The following is an 18,138-nucleotide window of genomic DNA, read 5'->3' on the forward strand; positions in this document are numbered from 1 at the left end:
ATGACATGCATCTTTGTAATTTGGATGCACTGCATACGAGCTACATAGAAAAACGTTTTAAAATGTGTTTCAAAAATAGTGATTTGGACCTTTTGGCAAAAAAAGTATCTGCCAGTTTTTGGACATTTTCCTGTTTCAAAAATAATCCCCTTAATATCAAACAAAAACTTGCCTACAGATAATATTTTACCTTCAGGATAATATATGTTGCTTATATTGGCAAAAGTACATTTTGGGTTCCTGCAATTAAAGGGTCTTAGTACACAGCAATTTTACTATTCAGTTTTCTAACCTCAGATTTTCCAATGGATTGCTGAATTTCTCGTAGGAACTCCAGTTGTTGCTCTGCCTCATCTAATTGTCCTTCCAATATCTGGCACCATATAATTCCTGCAATGCAAAGGCATTGCTACAATAATAAATGACAGAGGTATGAACATAAAATAATCTACAAATGATAATTATTGTTTTGCTTGGTAGCATGACAACTGGCAGCTTTGCAAGTCCTATGAGCCCTACTATTTCTGTAGCTAAGAAAAGATGAGATTTCTTGTACATTAATATAATTTGGCTCTAAGTTTCACTCCCAAGAATAGCTATATAACTCTAATAGACATGTGAAGAGCAATTATATAATAGAGCGCATGATTGGCACAGATTCTATAAATAAAAGTAGGTGCTTACATTTCTTTAAAGAACACTAGTATACTTGAGCATATGTATATGCACTTAGGCATGAGAACTTACTTGAGCCATAAAGCTACTACTACTATTTAGCATTTTTATAGCGCTACAAGGCGTACGCAGCACTGCACAAACATAGAAGACAGTCCCTGCTCAAAGAGCTGTAAGTGCACATGCCTAAGTGCTGGAGATACGTGCATAACTTACAGTATTCTATATGATACATGCTCCACACAACTCCTTTCTGTAAAATATGCATTACTTAAGATATGTGCATATTTACAGAATAGTGCTTACGCAGAATTTTAGCATATATTTTAAGGTATACGGGAACTACAAGTCCCAGGAGGCAGTAGGGCTGTGAGTTCAACAGCAGAGCCAGGCTGAGAAGAAACGTGGGAACAGTGTTGGGCAACTTACTTTGCAAAAATAATATATTAAAGTTCCTAGTTACTGCAAGGAAAAAGTAATATATTACAGTTACTTGTTTAATGAAAGTAATCTGTTACTTTTAGTCCCTTTTTAATTCTTGGATAGAAACAGTTGTTTCAACTTTATATAAAATTAAATTCTAGCATTGGAAATGCATCCAATATCAAAGAAAACATCTAAACAGAAAATGCTCGTCCTCAAATATAGAGATCAAATGCAATTAGAGAGAGATTGAAATCAAATACGGGAAAAAAACCATGAAAATAGCTAACATATGAACAGTGCAGAAATCAGTTGAACTTATCTATATTTAGTGGTCCTCAGTGTGGCAGTACAATGCAGAGCCGGGGCTCTGGGCCTATTGAAAATACCACACCGGGACATCGGGCAAAAGGAGTTAGTTGGGGGGGGGGGGGGTGTATACAGAGCTAGTGCCAAACAGTTAGTTTTATTTTTGTTTTCTGGTGTACTGCATAGTTTTGGCCACTAGTGATACAGCAAAAAACATGGAAAGGCTACTCCAGGCCTTGGTGGAGGGCCAGCAGCAACAGCAAGACATCCTGCAAAAGCAGCAACAATAGCAACAGTTTATGCAGGCGCATTTTGAACAGCAGCAAGTGTTGCAGAAGCTGGTAGAGATACAACAAAGCTCTCAGGCCTAAGCAGGAATGGTTATCCAGACACCTAGCCTGCAAGCGAGCCCTCCGGTTCCAGTATTAAAGAAAATGGTGCCAGAGGATGTTCCAGACTATTTCTTAACAAACTTTGAGCAGACCGCTCGGTTATCTGGCTGGCCAGAAGAATCATGGACTACTTATCTAGGGAGCCTTATGATCTGGAGTAGCCAGGCTGTCTTCTAGCATGTTAACCCAAGCAGGAGGGCCACCTATGCAGAAGTGAAGGCCTCTATTCTGGAGAGGGCTGGCTACAACCAAGAGACCTACCAACAACAGTTCTGGAAGGGGACTCTGCAAGTCAAAGAGAACCCCCGGGGTTTCTTCTGTCAACTCAAGGAGATGGCCTGCAGATGGCTGCAACCAGAAGGGAAAACGAGCTCAGAGATAGCAGGACTTGTATTTCTGGAGCAGTTTCTTGAAGGGTTACCCTCGTCTATGAGACAGTGGGTAAAGCAACACCCTAAAATGACCCCAGAGAGTGCTTTAGAAATGGCTGAGACCTTCTATCAAGCCCAACCAGAGTCAGAACTCTACAAGGAGAGGAAGCAAGCTGGGCATCCTGGGAGGAAAAGAGAAAAGACTGGAGTGGATAATGTGGGAATCAGAATCCTCCTTCCCACTCGGGGTCTCCAAGGAAGGTGTCTGAATGATGGAGACCTTTGTCCCTGCAAACATACCACTACCAGCAGACCCAGGTACAGGAAAGAGGAAGTATAAAAGGTAGGGCCAGATTGGGGTTAAGGAGGCCCAGAGAAGGAAGAGTTGAAGCCCTACTATATTTCTTTACAACTTACGTCTCATGAAAGTAACTTGATTGAGGCAAGCCACTTTTGACTTGAGACTTGTAAGACTTGCTCTGAGGACTGGCTAGAGACAGACCTGGAGCTCAGAAAGAGAAAGAGGTAACAGGCTGTGTTTGGGGCATGGCAGCCAACAGCCTCAGACCGTGTTTGGGCCCTGTCAGCCACAGGACCTGGCTAAGACTGTATTCGTTAAACCAAATAGACTTTTCACCCTCTGTTCCTGGCCCTGTGATGTAACAGGCCTCAGGTTTTCCGTTAATAAACTACTTATTTTCAGTTTTACACCTTTGTCCAGTTTTTTTATTGTGTAGGCCTACCACCAACCCTCACTCACGGGATCACACTCTTCCATTATGTACTTAGGGCTCCTTTTACAAAGTTGCACTACCGATTAGCGGCACGCTAAATGCAAAGAAGCCCATTCTATTCCCATGGGCTTCTTCATGTTCAGTTTGCTGCTAATGGTAGTGCAGCTTTGTAAAAGGAGCCCTTAGTTTTTTGCAGGTTTTCTAAAAAACTTTTTTTCGCCATTTGGAAGTCAGATCAAAAATGTCCCTCCACATATAATTAATCATGTAATTACATTTTTTATTGCAATTAATTGATTAAATTTTTAATCAATGTGCTGTCTTCCATCTCTGCTTGATTCATATGAAGGCTGCAAGAAGATGCTGTCATTGAGTTCCAAGGGGCAGACTGATATTCAGGTTTCTTTTTCTGTTTCTAAATTACAAGCCTAGTTTTCCCATCAGGAGTGTTTTAACACGATTTTTCTGTTATAACTGAAAATCAGAAGCCCCGGATATAATGCAATTCGACATCATCTCATCCAAAGTATCTTTTTCAAATCCTTCGTGTGCAGTTCTAATCTGTACATTTGTGCAGTATGACTTATAGATAATGCTATCAGGTGTAGCTAACAGTCCTGTTAATCATCCTCAGGGTGTTTTTTCTAGCAAAAAAAGGTGCCGGTACTCAAATGCTAGGCCACCCTTCAGGGGTGGGGTGATCACCGAGGGACCCACCCCACAATAGCCAGGCCCCCTACAACCAGTCACAGAATCTATGGCAAGACAGAATTGGTGTGTAGAGCCTGAGCTTTTTCATTAAAACTTTGGGTCCATGGGTCAATTTTAGCAGACAATGGAAAAGGTGCCGGTACTCAGTACCCCCAAGTACCCCCTCAAAGTATCCTTTCCCAAAAATGAAGAAGGGCTACCTTCAAAAGCTAATCATAAAATGTATTGTTTGTCCAATAAGAAAAGGTATCATCTTATTTTCTTTTCTACTAGTAAAAAAGGCCCGTTTCTGAAAGAAATGAAACGGGTGCTAGCAAGGTTGTCCTTTAATGGCAATTATATTTTTAAGGGAACTGTTAGGAGAGATTATGTGTGAGAGAGTGAATGAGTATGTGTCAGAGAGTGAGTATGTGTGAGAGAGAAAGAGTGTGTGATTGAGAGACAGTGTGTGATTGAGAGACAGAATGTGTGTCTGTCTGTGTGAGTGAGAGAGTGTAGTGTGTGTCCCCGTGTGCACCAATTATGCTCTCTACCCTGCTGTGCCCTGCCCCCTCCATCCATCCATGTGCAGCATCTCTCCCCTGCCAGTGCAGCAATTTTCCACACTGTCCCTTTCCCTCCCCCCCTACATGTGCATCCCACCTCCCCCCTCCATCTCCCTCCGAGTTCCAGACCCCCTCCCTCCCATTTCTAGTCCCTCCCAATTTCAGGCCCCCCTCCCTCCCTTCGACTTCCAGGTCCCCCTCCCTCCCTCCCCCCCTCTCTCTCCCCTTTCCTCCTCCGAGTTCCAGGGTCCCCCCTCCCTCCCAGTTCCAGGGTCATCATCCCTCCCTCCCAGTTCCAGGGTCGTCGTCCCTCCCTCCCTTCCTCCCTCCCTCCCTTCCAGTTCCAGGCCCCCTCCCTATGATTTTTAAAACTCATCTTGACTTACCACGTCGGGGTTACGGCGGCCGGCAGCAGCGGTACAAAGCGTGCAGGCTCGGCCCTTCTCTCTCTCTCAGCTGTGGTCACGCCCTTGTGGAAACAGGAAATGAAGGCGGGAACAGAGCTGAGAGAGAGAGAGAAGGGCCGAGGCTGGACGCTTTGTGCCATTGCTGCCGGCCGCCGTAACCCCGATGTGGTAAGTGAAGATGAGTTTTAAAAATCGGAGGGAGGGGGCCTGGAACTGGAAGGGAGGGAGGGATGACAACCCTGGAACTGGGAGGGAGGGAGGGAGGGAGGGAGGGAGGGAGGGACGGTGAATGTTGGAGGAGAGTGAGCTCCCACTGTAAGTTTCTGTCACAGTTTGACAGAAGTTTGCTGTAGATCAACGTCTGAGCCCTGTTTTTTTTTTTGGTCGCGTGTTTCCCGCCTCTCAGCTTCGAATTGTAGCTTCTCCTGACGTCAGGCAAGCAGGCTTCTACTGTGGGGGAGTAACATCAGGAGATGGTTACGAACACAGCCAAAGACATTGGAACGTTGCAAGAGCAAATTATTATATTAGATGTTTTATTTCATTTTAATGCTACTGATTACCAAAAATATAAGAAACATATACCTGTTAGTGCACCAACGCAGGTTCCATCTAACTTCATGGCAGTCGAATACCATGTAGATGCCTCCTTCACTTTTCCCTGAAGAATCATCTGATAACCCAATTCATTTGCATACTCTGCTCGTGCAGGAGACATTTTAAAGGCACGTTCAGCAAATGCATACACATGTTGCAGAATTGGTTGATTCCTCCCACACTATAATCAAGAGTATTTGTAAATAGTAAAAACAATCATTTTTTCTTTTAATTGGTTAGACTCTCAAAATAAAACATGTTCCAGAACCAACTTGAGATACTCAGTTTTTACTGCTCAGAAGAATTACAAGTGGCATTACTGCAGAATTTTATGAGGCTTACTTGGATCTGAGTCACTCGCCTTTCAGCAGTGTGTAAACAAAAAGAAACAGGGAACCAAGGCATAAACCAGAGCTTCCCCAGCTGGGCTTTCCAAATCATTTTCTGTGCCATCGTGGTGGGGGGGGGGTCACACATTTTTACTGATAAGTACTAAAGATATGGGTCAATAGTCAACAGTAGTTATCCAGTTAGCAGCACCAGATTTTCAGCTAAATACTGCTATCATAGCACGTGCATTACACAAGACTAAAATCAATCAAGAAGAAAGTCAGATGCAGGTCATAAGTACCTGGCAGAAACCCAAATAGTAGCAACATTCCATGCTACCAATCCCAGGGCAAGCAGTGGCTTCCTCCATGTCTATCTCAATAGCAGACTATGGACTTTTCCTCCCGGAATTCGTCCAAGCCTTTTTTAAACCCAGATATGCTAACCGCTATTACCACATCCTCCGGAAGAGTTCCAGAGCTTAACTATTCTTTGAGTAAAAAAATATTTCCTCCTATTTGTTTAGAAATTATATGGAAATACTTTTAAAACAAGGAAATATTTTTTCACTCGAAGAATAGTTAAGCTCTGGAACTCATTGCCAGAGGATGTGGTAACAATGGTTAGCATATCTGGGTTTAAAAAATGTTTGAACAAATTCCAGGAGGAAAAGTCTATAGTCTGCTGAGAAAGACATGGGGAAGCCACTGCTTACCTTGGGATTGGTAGCACAGAATGTTGCTACTATGTGGGTTTCTGCCAGGTACTTGTGATCTGGATTGGCTATTGTTGGAAGCAGGATACTGGGCTAGATGGAATATTGGTTTGACCCAGTGTACAATGCCTCAAGACCACCATGTAGACCTCTGATTGGACATGTGTTGGCAATGTGTTCCATTGTTTGGTTGACCCAAGGGATAGTGCAGATCTCCTCTGAAGGTCTAGAGCTATTCATGTACCCTGCCCATAGCCCAAACAACATCAGTTTAACCATGACCACAATTGATGTAGAAGGTTGAAACTAAGCATAATTAGGATCTGTGTCTCTCAATATTTGTACTTTTTTGTCAACTACGGGTTTTAATTCCTCACTTTTCTTTTTAGCTGTCTCAGCTAATAAAATCATCAAATATAGTGAACATTTGTTTAAAATGGAAGTCCACTGATATAAAAACATATACATAACATAACATAGTAGATGACGGCAGAAAAAGACCTGCACGGTCCATTCAGTCTGCCCAACAAGACAAACATATGTGTAAACCTTACCTTGATTTTTACCTGCCTTATTCAGGGCACAGACCGTACAAGTCTGCGCAGCAGTACTTCCCGCCTCCCATCACCGGCTTTGGCACAGACCGTATAAGTCTGCCCTCCACTATCCTCGCCTCCCAACCACCAACCCCTCTTCCCCCCACCTGCTCCGCCACCCAATTTCGGCTAAGCTTCTGAGGATCCATTCCTTCTGCACAGGATTCCTTTATGCATATCCCACGCATGTTTGAATTCCGTTACCGTTTTCATCTCCACCACCTCCTGCGGGAGGGCATTCCAAGCATCCACCACCCTCTCTGTGAAAAAATACTTCCTGACATCTTTCCTGAGTCTGCCCCCCCTTCAATCTCATTTCATGTCCTCTCGTTCTACCGCCTTCCCATCTCCGGAAAAGATTTGTTTGCGGATTAATATCTTTCAAATATTTGAACGTCTGTATCATATCACCCCCGTTCCTCCATTCCTCCAGGGTATACATGTTCAGGTCAGCAAGTCTCTCCTCATACGTCTTGGAACGCAAATCCCGTACCATTCTCGTAGCTTTTCTTTGCACTTGGTTGTCTAAAAACATTGTGGGGGCTTTCTTAATTCTAAGTTCCCTTGGAATCATTTTTGCACGACAATAATTAATTAATGCAATGAAATGTAAATCATTTCGTACAAAGTCTTTTTTAGTACGAACAACATCAGTCCATAGATCTGCTATGGTGCTGGTAGTATTTTTATTTTTTTTTTTTGTTACATTTGTACCCCGCAATTTCCCACTCATGGCAGGCTCAATGCGGCTTAGCCGAGATTGGGTGGCAGAGCCGGTGGCGGGAGGCGGGGATAGTGCTGGGCAGACTTATACGGTCTGTGCCAGAGTCGGTGGTGGGAGGCGGGGCTGGTGGTTGGGAGGCAGGGATAGTGCTGGGCAGACTTACACGGTCTGTGCCCTGAAAAGGACAGGTACAAATCAAGGTAAGGTATACACAAAAAGTAGCACATATGAGTTTATCTTGTTGGACAGACTGGATGGACCATGCAGGTCTTTTTCTGCTGTCATTTACTATGTTACATGGGGCAATGGAGGGTTAAGTGACTTGTCCAGAGTCACATGGAGCTGCCTGTGCCTGAAGTGGGAATTGAACTCAGTTCCTCAGTTCCCCAGGGCCAAAGTCCACCACCCTAACCACTAGGCCACTCCTCCACTTGTGGTATTTGTGTATTGAGTACCAGTCTTTCTGTTGGAAAACTCAAAACATTCTCCCATGGTTGAAACGCCATGATGAGCCTGGATACCAGGATCAAAAATACAAAACAGGGAAATTCTCTATGACGACGAATCACAGCAGGCAAAAGTAGAGGCTGACCAAAGACGAATCACCACTGGAGATATGAATCCAACAGTTTTTATTGATATAATTAAAGGAAGGAGCCGACACGGGCTGTGTTTCGACGCATGTATAATATAAGACATATAGATTTGGTTCCTTTTTCCCATTTCATGATGAAGTGTTGTCGATGGGGATAATCATCACTTTTTGTAATTATTATTCAAGGCGGCAAATAGCATTTGTTTTTTTCTTGTTCCCTTTTTTCTCTTTTTTTGTGTTGTTTAGTCTGCAATTTATAAAGAATTACAAATTCAAATTCTGGCAAATTGCTCTGTAACTACATCTTCTCTCACTAAAGCATTTCAGTACGTTTGTTGACCACACACTAGTACAATTTTTTCCACGATGTTTCAGTTCACTTATACTTTGTTTCTGTTTTTAAGTTGAAGTTCTCTTTAATGAATATCAGCATGGTACAAGCCAATAACCAGTATTTGTATATTTTTCTTTTGGATTTTATTTTTATTATTTTTATTTGGACTTTTGTTTTTTTGTGTTTGTTTGATTGACAGTTTGGAATCAATTCCATATTTTCTATATTACCAAATTCAAACATGTGGATTAACCTCACTTTTGCATCTCTTGTTACTAGTGGATTGCACACAGTGGTGTGCTGGTAAATATTTATTCACTCATATTGTCCGCTTACTGTCTAATATCAGTTCTCAATAATATATGTTTCAATTATATAGACTCCTGACGCAGGCCTTTTTGGCCGAAACACAGCTGTGTCGAGTCCTGATCCAAATTTTTTGTATTATGTTGTTTATGGTTAATAAATATTTTTCAGTTTTTATATTATTATTATTAGTGTCAATTTGTCTTTTATTTCTTTTATTATTTTTTCATTATTTTTTATTCTATATTTTTTTTATTTTTTGCTTTCTTCTTTTTCTGGTCATCTTCACTGTTTTATCCATCATTGGTTAATGTTTAACAACAGGCTCTCTGCCCGGTCCACCTCTGTGCCCCCCCCCCCCCCCCCAAAACTGCCAGAGCTGGCTATAGCTGGGGAGAGAGCCTGGGGGAGGCAATGCATTACTTCAGGAAAAAAAAATTAAATGATCCCAGGTTCCAATCTAATTCATGTTTAATGTGGGATAAAATGCCATAAATAAGTAAATAAATATAAACTTTTAATGTTGAGCACCTGATTCTCAAAGTGGACATATTCCAAACACTATAATGAAAATAAAATGATTTTTTTCTACGTTTGTTGTCTGGTGACTTTGTTTTTCTGATCATGCTGACCCAGTATCCGATTCTTCTGCTTTCCGTCCTCTTAACTCCATTTCCAGGGCTTCCTTTCCATTTATTTCTTTACTTTCCACCTTTCTTCTTCATTTCTTGCCCTACATCTGTAAGTAAAAGCTGGGTCCTCCGCAGACTTGACTGTCCAGTGAATCCAGCTTCTGCCTATTTTCTTCATCCATGTGCATTTTTTCTCCTCTCTTCCTTTCCCCTCATCTCATCTCCTTCCTCACTCTTCCCTCCCCTCCATCCATGTCCAGCATTTCTTCTCTCCCTTCCCTCTCCTCCATCCACCCATGTTCAGCAACCCTCCTCTCCCCACTGCCTTCTCCTCCATCCACCCATGTCCAGCAGCCATCCCCTCCCCTCCAGTCACCCATGCCCAGAGATTCTCTTCTCTCCCCTGCCCCCCCTCTAGCCACCCACACCCAGCGATTCTCTTTGCTCCCCTGCCCCCTCCAGCCACCCATATTCTCTCCCCTGCCCCCCTCCAGCCACCCATACCCAGCGATTGTCCTCTCTCCCCTGCCCCCCTCCAGCCACCCATACCCAGCGACTGTCCTCTCTCCCCTGCCCCCCTCCAGCCACCCATGCCAGCAACTGTCCTCTCTCCCCTGCCCCCCCCTCCAACCACCCATACCCAGCGACTGTCCTCTCTCCCCTGCCCCCCCAGCCACCCATACCCAGCAATTGTCCTCTCTCCCCTGCCCCCCCTCCAGCCACCCATACCCAGCGATTGTCGGTTGTTGAGTGGATTCGGGGAAGGCAGGAAAGATCCCCAGTCTTTCCTGCCCACTGCCAGCGCTGACTCTCCCTCGGCGCTACTGCATCACTCTTCAAAATGGCCGCCGAGACTTACAAGGGTGGCCTCCAAGACTTCAGCAGAAGTCTCGCGAGGCCGCCGCTGGAAGTCTCGGTGGCCATTTTTAAAGAGCGATCCGGGGAATCACGTGACGCCATGACCAGGAGCGGTTGTTGAAACCTCCGCTCCGGCTAGCTTACCCACCCAACCCTCAAAATCTAGGAAATCGCCCCAGTAAAAAATCAAGAGACGCCTTAACCCGCAAGAAGAAGGGAAGAGAGTTAAATCGGCGCTACTCACAGAAGAATACATGGCGGCGAAAAGCGTTCGCCGGGACAAAGAAAAGACGCGGGCCGGCGAGGAAAAAATGGCGGCGCCGGCGAGCCCGGCCGCGTCGGCCTTAAGCTCCGTGTGGGTAGCGGAGGTGGCGGCGGAAGTGACGGCCGCTATGGAGCCTTTGTTGGATCGACGATTGGGGCCCATCGACAGCAAAATAACGCTAGTCCAGGAGCACCTGGGACAGCTTACCAAAGAATTAGCGGAATACCAGCAACGTCATGGAGCTCTCGAGGATAGAGTGCACAAAATGGAGGAGGAAAATACTAAGCTTAAAACCATGGTGGAAAGCTATGAAGGAAAGCTTGAAGACCTCGAGAATAGGTCAAGGAGAAACAACTTAAGATTTGTGGGCCTGCCTGAGGCTTTGGAGACTGTAAATCTGCGGGTATTCATGGAAAAATGGTTGCCAGAACAACTACAACTCCCAGAAGACCTGGGAACTCTCCAGGTAGAGAGAGCACATCGAGTGGGGCCTAAGTCTGTGGAAAATACACGTCCAAGAGTGGTGATCTGCCGCATCTTAAACTTTGCGCATAAAGAGGCAATACTGCAAGCTTTGAGGAAAGATCAGGAGCTGCAATATGGGAATAAAAAAATTTTATGTTTCCAGGATTACTCTGCTGCGGTGGCGATGCAGAGAAGGAAATTTTCCCCTATCTGTACAAAACTTTTTGAAAAGAAAATTCGATTTGCACTGCAATATCCAGCCAAACTAAGAGTCACCTATCAAGCGGTCACACAGGTTTATACAACGACCGAACAAGCCCAAGCTTTTTTGAATTCTGTGGAACATCGCTGACTGAGAGGTTAAATGGAGGATCAACAGATATCTATTGGAAGATGGGATAGAGGAGCACAGGGATTAAACATAATGGATTACAAAAAGTTAATGAGATTTGGAAGATGTTAAGCCCCAATTGTTGGACGGAGTTGATGGTTCGACAGGACTATGGCCACAAGAGGGAGCTGAGGAGATCTAACACGACAACCAGAATCCCTTGGGCACGTGCTGTAGAATGGAACGAGCAGAAGTCTGAGATTATTGAAGAGAATGCCACAGAGAATTGAGGGATAACCTTTACATCAAAGAAGAGAGGCGATTTTGACAGAGTGGCTGGGAGTACTACCAGAGTGATAATACTGAAGACTGTTATGGGACCATTCTTGCAGAGGGCTGCAGAGGACTTTCGTTACAGACCAGAGAGACAGCTTGAGAACTCTGGAATAAGGTTTTTTGAAGTTTGATAAAAATGTGTTTTGGTTTGTTTTTCCTTTTTAGACTAACTGGAAAAGTTGCATAATCAAAATAGAGATATAATGAAGAGAGGAAGGAGAGGGGAAGTATTTGTGCCAATTGGTCTGCGAGAGGGGAGGGGGGTAAGAGGTGTTAAACGTGATGGTCTCATTGAGAGACTGGGGTTTAGAGGAAGGGAAGTTGGGGGTTAAGGGGATAGTTAGGTACTATAAAGGGGAAGAGGGGGGATCTGGGGGATGGGGGGGGATGGAGACCTGGAAGATACGACTAGTGGGGTTTGAGAATACATTAAAATGGCTAGGAACAATGTTTGAGGAGGGGTGGAGGCTGGGACATCCCTCTTCTATGAATAAATGGTATACATCTTATGATCAGATTTTCTATGTGATCTGGGTCCACTAAAAATAGTTACATGGAATGTGGGAGGGATCTCATCCCCAATTAAACGTTCAAAAATTTTACAACACTTGCAAAGACATAAAGTCGATATAGCCCTCCTTCAGGAAACCCATCTATCGGCTGGGGAACATGCTAAATTGCGAACTTGGTGGGTGGGGGAGTGTGTATCTGCGGCGGCACAAGGGAAGAAAGGGGGGGTTGCCATCCTGTTTCGAAAAGGAATAGTGGACAAGGTGGAGGTAAATATCACAGATCCAGAGGGTAGATTCCTGCTATGTGAAGCTCATGTGCAGCGTCAGACTATATTGTTTGGCAATGTATATGCTCCGAACCAATATGATCGGAAGTTCTATAGGATGATCATTTCGCGTTTGATAATGAGTAAATCTTTACCCATAATAATAGGGGGAGACTTTAACATGGTGATGGACCCCTTGATTGACAGCACTGGGGCTAGGAGGAATGAGTTTAGACAGGAGTCTCGGGGGCTGCCTAATCTTTGTCATCAGGTGGGGCTAGTGGATGTCTGGAGGACTTTCAATCCGCAGGGGAGAGATTATACACACCTCTCGAGGGCGCACGGCACTCAAGCTCGAATTGATTATTTGTTGATTTCAGAACGGATGTTCAATTCAGTGAAGGCATCTGCAATAGGAGCGGATGTGATATCGGATCATGCCTGGGTGGAAATGAGTTGGGCGCCTCGGGAGGAGAGGGGAGGAGCACGGAAATGGGTATTCCCCGCAGAGCTATATCGGGATCAGGGTTTCAGGGCCTCTATACATCAGAGTTGGCGAGATTATAAAGCACATAATGCAATACACACTGAAGACCCGGTTCTGTACTGGGAGGCGGCTAAGGCAGTATTTCGAGGAGAAGTCATTAGCTACATGGCTCACAAACATAAAACCAGAAATAGAGAGATATTGAGGTTAAGCCAATTAATATGCAAAGCTCGGAGAAGATATGGGCAACAGGCCTCTATTGAGAATAGACAACACTTAATGCTCTTGCAGACTAAATTAAATGAAATACTTCATTATAAAGCAGTTAAATCACAAATTTATTATAAATATCAATTATATAAACATGGGAATAAATGTGGTCGTTTGATGGCGCGCTTGATTGCAAACAAACAGGGTAAAACCAGGATTTTGGCTATGAAGAAGAGGCAGGGAGAACGAGTCCACACGGACAAGGAAATCAGTGAGAGTTTCTATCAATATTATAAAAAATTATACGAGGCACCGCCGGATGATGGTCTGACGAGTGACTCCTATTTAGAACAGATGGGATTACCAACATTATCCCCTCTAGAAGCACAACAACTTAATATTCCCATTACATCAGACGAGGTGTTGTTGGCGATTAGTCAAAGCGCACTGCTTAAGGCGCCGGGAGTAGACGGTTACCGAGCGGAATTCTACAAGATCATGGGGGAAGAAATCACTGAGCCCTTAGCAGCAATGTTTAATATATTAATAGAGCAGGAAAGGATGCCTCCGGATTTAAATACAGCTTGTATTATAGTACTTCCCAAGAAAGGGAGGGACCCGGAATTAGTTGAATCATATAGGCCCATTTCGCTTCTAAATTATGAAGTGAAATTGATGGCTAAGATTTTAGCGAACAGATTAGCGAGAATTTTGCCGAACCTTATACATGAATCCCAGGTGGGGTTTGTGCGGGGACGGAAAATCACGAAAAATGTTTGCAAGGTGCTGACCTCATTAGAAGCCAGACATCGAGGGAAGGTAAACTCCTTGTTAATAAGCTTTGACGCTGAAAAAGCTTTTGACAAAGTAAAATGGAAATTCTTATATGCTGTTCTTCAGAAATATGGCTTTACGGATAGATTTTTGTCAGGGATCAAAGCATTATACTCAACGCCAAGGGCCAGAATATCGGTAAACGGGATTGAGACACAAGATTTTGAAATAGGCCGGGGAACACGTCAAGGTTGCCCTCTGTCACCGTTATTATTTGTACTATCCCTAGATCCTTTGCTGAGAGAAATTGAGGAACAGAAAGCGGTAGCAGGGATAAAGATAGGAAGTGAGGTTTTTAAGGTAGCGGCCTTCGCAGACGACATCTTGGTCCATTTAACAGACCCACAAGAATCCCTAAACGCTCTATTAGAGATCTTCTCAGAATACGGAGATTATGCAGGCCTCAGTTTGAATTTAGAGAAATCGGAGGCCTTGGCCTCCTCAGAGGAAGTGTGGAGGCAGTGGAGAGGCGAGTTCCCTCTGAGGAAAGCACAAACCTCTTTTAGATATCTAGGAGTCTTGATGCCTATGGATCTTTCGCGGTTGTATGAACTAAATATTACTAGGTTGTTAGAGGAGACCCAGCAGGTGTTACAAGGATGGATAGATTTGCCATTATCAGTGTTAGGGAGAATAAATATGATTAAAATGGTGTTATTTCCCAAATGGCTTTATGTGATGCAGACCATCCCAGTCTGGCTCAGACGGAAAGATCTAAAGAGTTTTCACAAGTTAGTATCAAAGTTCTGTTGGAGAGGTAAGAAGCCACGGATTCGTATCTCACAGTTAGTAGGGAGTTGGAGCCGAGGAGGGATGGGCCTGCCAAATTTAGAATTATACAACAAAGCATGTCATTTGCGTTATCTGGGAGATTGGTGTTTAGACACACAGCGATATACTCCCACGGCGCTGGAGGCAGCGCTTTGGGAGCCTTATCATCCCTTTTCGCTTTTACATCATAAAACGCGAGATCTACCGGAGGGCTTCAATAAAAGCGTGCTGCTGCGTTCGCTCCGAGAGGTGTGGGGAGTGCTTATACGCCATCTGGGGGGAGACCCAACAACAACAGATTTGATAACCATACGGGGGAATGGGGCATTTTTGCCAGGATTGTCAAGCCGATATTTTGTAGAATGGGCTAGGAGGGGAATATCTAAATTGGAACACCTGGTGGGTGAAGATGGGCAGCCCCTTACCGATGAGGAGTTACTGGGAAAGGTAGGCGACTCCTGGGGGAATAGATTTGCTATACGGCAAGTGCGACATTATATCGCTTCTCTATCAACGGATCCTCTGAGAACTCGGTTGGGGGAGAAAATACGGGAATTCTTTCACTCTTTGGGTGAGGGAGAACTTACAATATCTTTACTTCATAAAACAATATCAGGATGGCTGCCCCCCAGGGACTACAGACAACTGAGGAGTGCTTGGGAAAAGGAACTGGGAGGTGTGCTGACCTCATGGGACATTACTAAATCAATAGCACGAATACCCTTGTTAGTAGCAGATGCTCGTTTAAGAGAATGTGCTTATCGTTGCATTCATAGAGGATACGTAACTACAGCCCAACTAGCACATATGGGAGGGAATCGTAGTCCGGATTGTCTTAAATGTGGAAGACATCCAGGCACAATGCTTCATATGTTTTGGAGCTGCCCAATTTTAAAAAGGTTCTGGACAAGAATTCGAGATTTCTGGGAAGAGCGGCTGGGACTGAGGGCCTTGGGGACAGTTGAGCAACTGATTTTAGACATTCCGGAGTCCTTCAGAGGGCGGAATCGCTTTGAAACACTAATGCTCCGCAAGATGAGCCTGTTGGCCAGGAAATGTATCTTACAGTACTGGACGGTCAAAGATTCTCCGGCATATTGGCACTGGAGAAACCAGTTACATCAGCTGGTGTCGTGGGAGGCGGGAGAATCTAGGCTCTCACAGAGAAAGAGAATTACATTTTTGGCTATCTGGGGCCCTTATCTGCAAAGTCTAAGCCATAGAGGTCGTAGTCTACTTCTAAATGCAGGATGAATTCCACCGGTTGTTACTGTAGGGTTATCCAGGTCTGGGGGAGGAAGAGGGGGGGGGGGAAGGGGGGGCTAGGGAGGGAATGGGGGGGGAGGGGGGAGGATTGGTATATTTGATGGGGTAATAATGTTGACAAAGTTACATATGCTGTATGCTAGTTAGCAATTGTTGTATAGCTAGATTGAAGCTGGATGGTTGCTCTGAATAGAGTCTGTATGATAATGTTGGCGTTGATCAATGTCAATAAAAAATGTTTGAACATAAAGAGCGATCCGGCAGCATGGGTCAGCGCCGGCAGCGGGCAGGCAAGACTGGGAATCTTTCCTGCCTGCCCCGAAGAATCCATACACTGGGAGGGAGCCTGTAGCTCGAGGGAAGGAGGAAGGGAGCCTGTAGCTCGAGGGAAGGAGGAAGGGAGCCTGTAGCTCGAGGGAAGGAGGGAGGAGAGCCGGCTCACCCTGAACAACAACCGGCTCTCAAGACGGTAAAAAATTTAACAACCGGCTCTTGCGAGCCAGTGCGAGCCGGCTCCAGCACACCACTGATTGCACACCAGTTAATCGTTTATTTTTTTATTTTTTAATTATTATTATTATTTTATTATATTTTTATTTTTTATGGTTTAGTCCCTCATAACACTTTTCGTATGACCACAATAGCATTGCCAATTAAGGCTTTATTGATTGCTACTTATCTTTTTATTCATTGTGTATTTTTTTTTTAATTGAGAATGTTCTATTAACTGATATTTTAATTATTTGTTTTTTCAAAGATATATGTGTGTTGGTATTTTTTTATATCCTTGTTTTGACTAAATACATTCTTTCTCTTTATCCCAAATATTTATTAGTTTAAAATTTATATGTCGTTTATTATGAACATATAAACTGTTGGATTTATATCTCCAGTGGTGATTCATCTTTGGTCAGCCTCTACTTTTGCCTGCTGTGATTCGTCGTCATAGAGGATTTCCCTGTTTTGTATTTTGGACCCAACTCAGAGCACCATTTATAGAATAGCATTCAGAGCTCATTTTTTTTTTCAGCACCCAAATTTGGGTGCCATTTACTGAATCTTGTCCACAATGTATTAGGTGAAACAAATTAAAAATATTGAACTAAACTTAAAACTGCAAAACATTTTTCTGTTGCTTGTTTATCCAAAATATGTCAGTTCATGAGACAAAAATTGGCATACCACATTATTGGCTGCTGCATGCCATGCTACCTGATATGTTATAGCCACAGAATGTACAAGACTAAACTGGTTTTGGAATTAACATCTGCCTGGATTTAGCTGATTTTGGAAGCAAATCTTATTTTAACTTGGTTGCAGGTGAATGAAAAACACTGTTTTCATCTCAACAATTGATTGCACTGGTGAGGCAGTGGGCAAAGAATAATTCTAAGGAATCATATTTGTTAATTCTAACTTTCACTCTGTAAGTGAAGGAATGCCAGATGGTTCATATTATTTTCAATGTCTGGCTTGGCCGAGCCAAAGGTTAGAAAGGTCAGTGAGAAATGAAACTCTGTCCTTTGTGAATTGCCAATGCTAGCTGGCACATCTGTATACTATTAAATCTTGAGGGGATATTATTATGAATGAACAAAGGAATGAGCCAGACATATGACATATTGTAGTTTAAAGATTAGGCAGAAATACTGTTTAGAGAGAGGCAATAGATTAGAATTTAGAAGTTCTTGATATGTAGAATATGTTTTATAAGGATGCTTACTTTAGAATATGCTGTATTCTGTGTAAATTAATAATTCTGTGTGGAATGTTTGTTCAACTCTCTGTCTGACGTTCTGAGTAGGGCTGCAGTGAAGAGATCAACATGTGTTTTAAGTTATCTGTAGTTCTGGCTGGTTCAATGTATAAGCTGATAGGTGAAAGAGGTCAGGACTAGTCAGCTCTCTTCTCCTTGATTAATTATAGGTAAAATGTAGAAATGGTCTTGAAAGTAATAACCTGATATGTATGCTATTAAGTAAGATTGGCCCTTGACCCCTTTAATGAATACCAGAGTTTAGTTAGCAGTTAGTACTAGGAATATGAGAAATCAATCATAATAACATGCAGGAGTTCTGGAGACCAAATGTCTGGTGTAAGGGGCCCCAGGTCACAGGTCAGTGTAGGATGTCTGGAACCTA

The 18,138-nt window shown here is 43.6% G+C and overlaps 1 protein-coding gene across 1 annotated transcript in view; it reads right to left on the reverse strand.

Annotated features, from left to right (window-relative positions):
- The window catches only part of TTC21A (tetratricopeptide repeat domain 21A), a 294,579-nt gene that overhangs the window by 193,626 nt on the left and 82,815 nt on the right, over window positions 1–18,138 (reverse strand). The window contains 2 exon segments of the mRNA XM_030198073.1: window positions 293–390; window positions 5,153–5,345. Coding sequence (XP_030053933.1) covers window positions 293–390; window positions 5,153–5,345 — 291 coding nt within the window.

This window comes from Microcaecilia unicolor, chromosome 1 (genome assembly GCF_901765095.1).
Source record: "Microcaecilia unicolor chromosome 1, aMicUni1.1, whole genome shotgun sequence".
Classification (NCBI taxonomy): domain Eukaryota; kingdom Metazoa; phylum Chordata; class Amphibia; order Gymnophiona; family Siphonopidae; genus Microcaecilia; species Microcaecilia unicolor.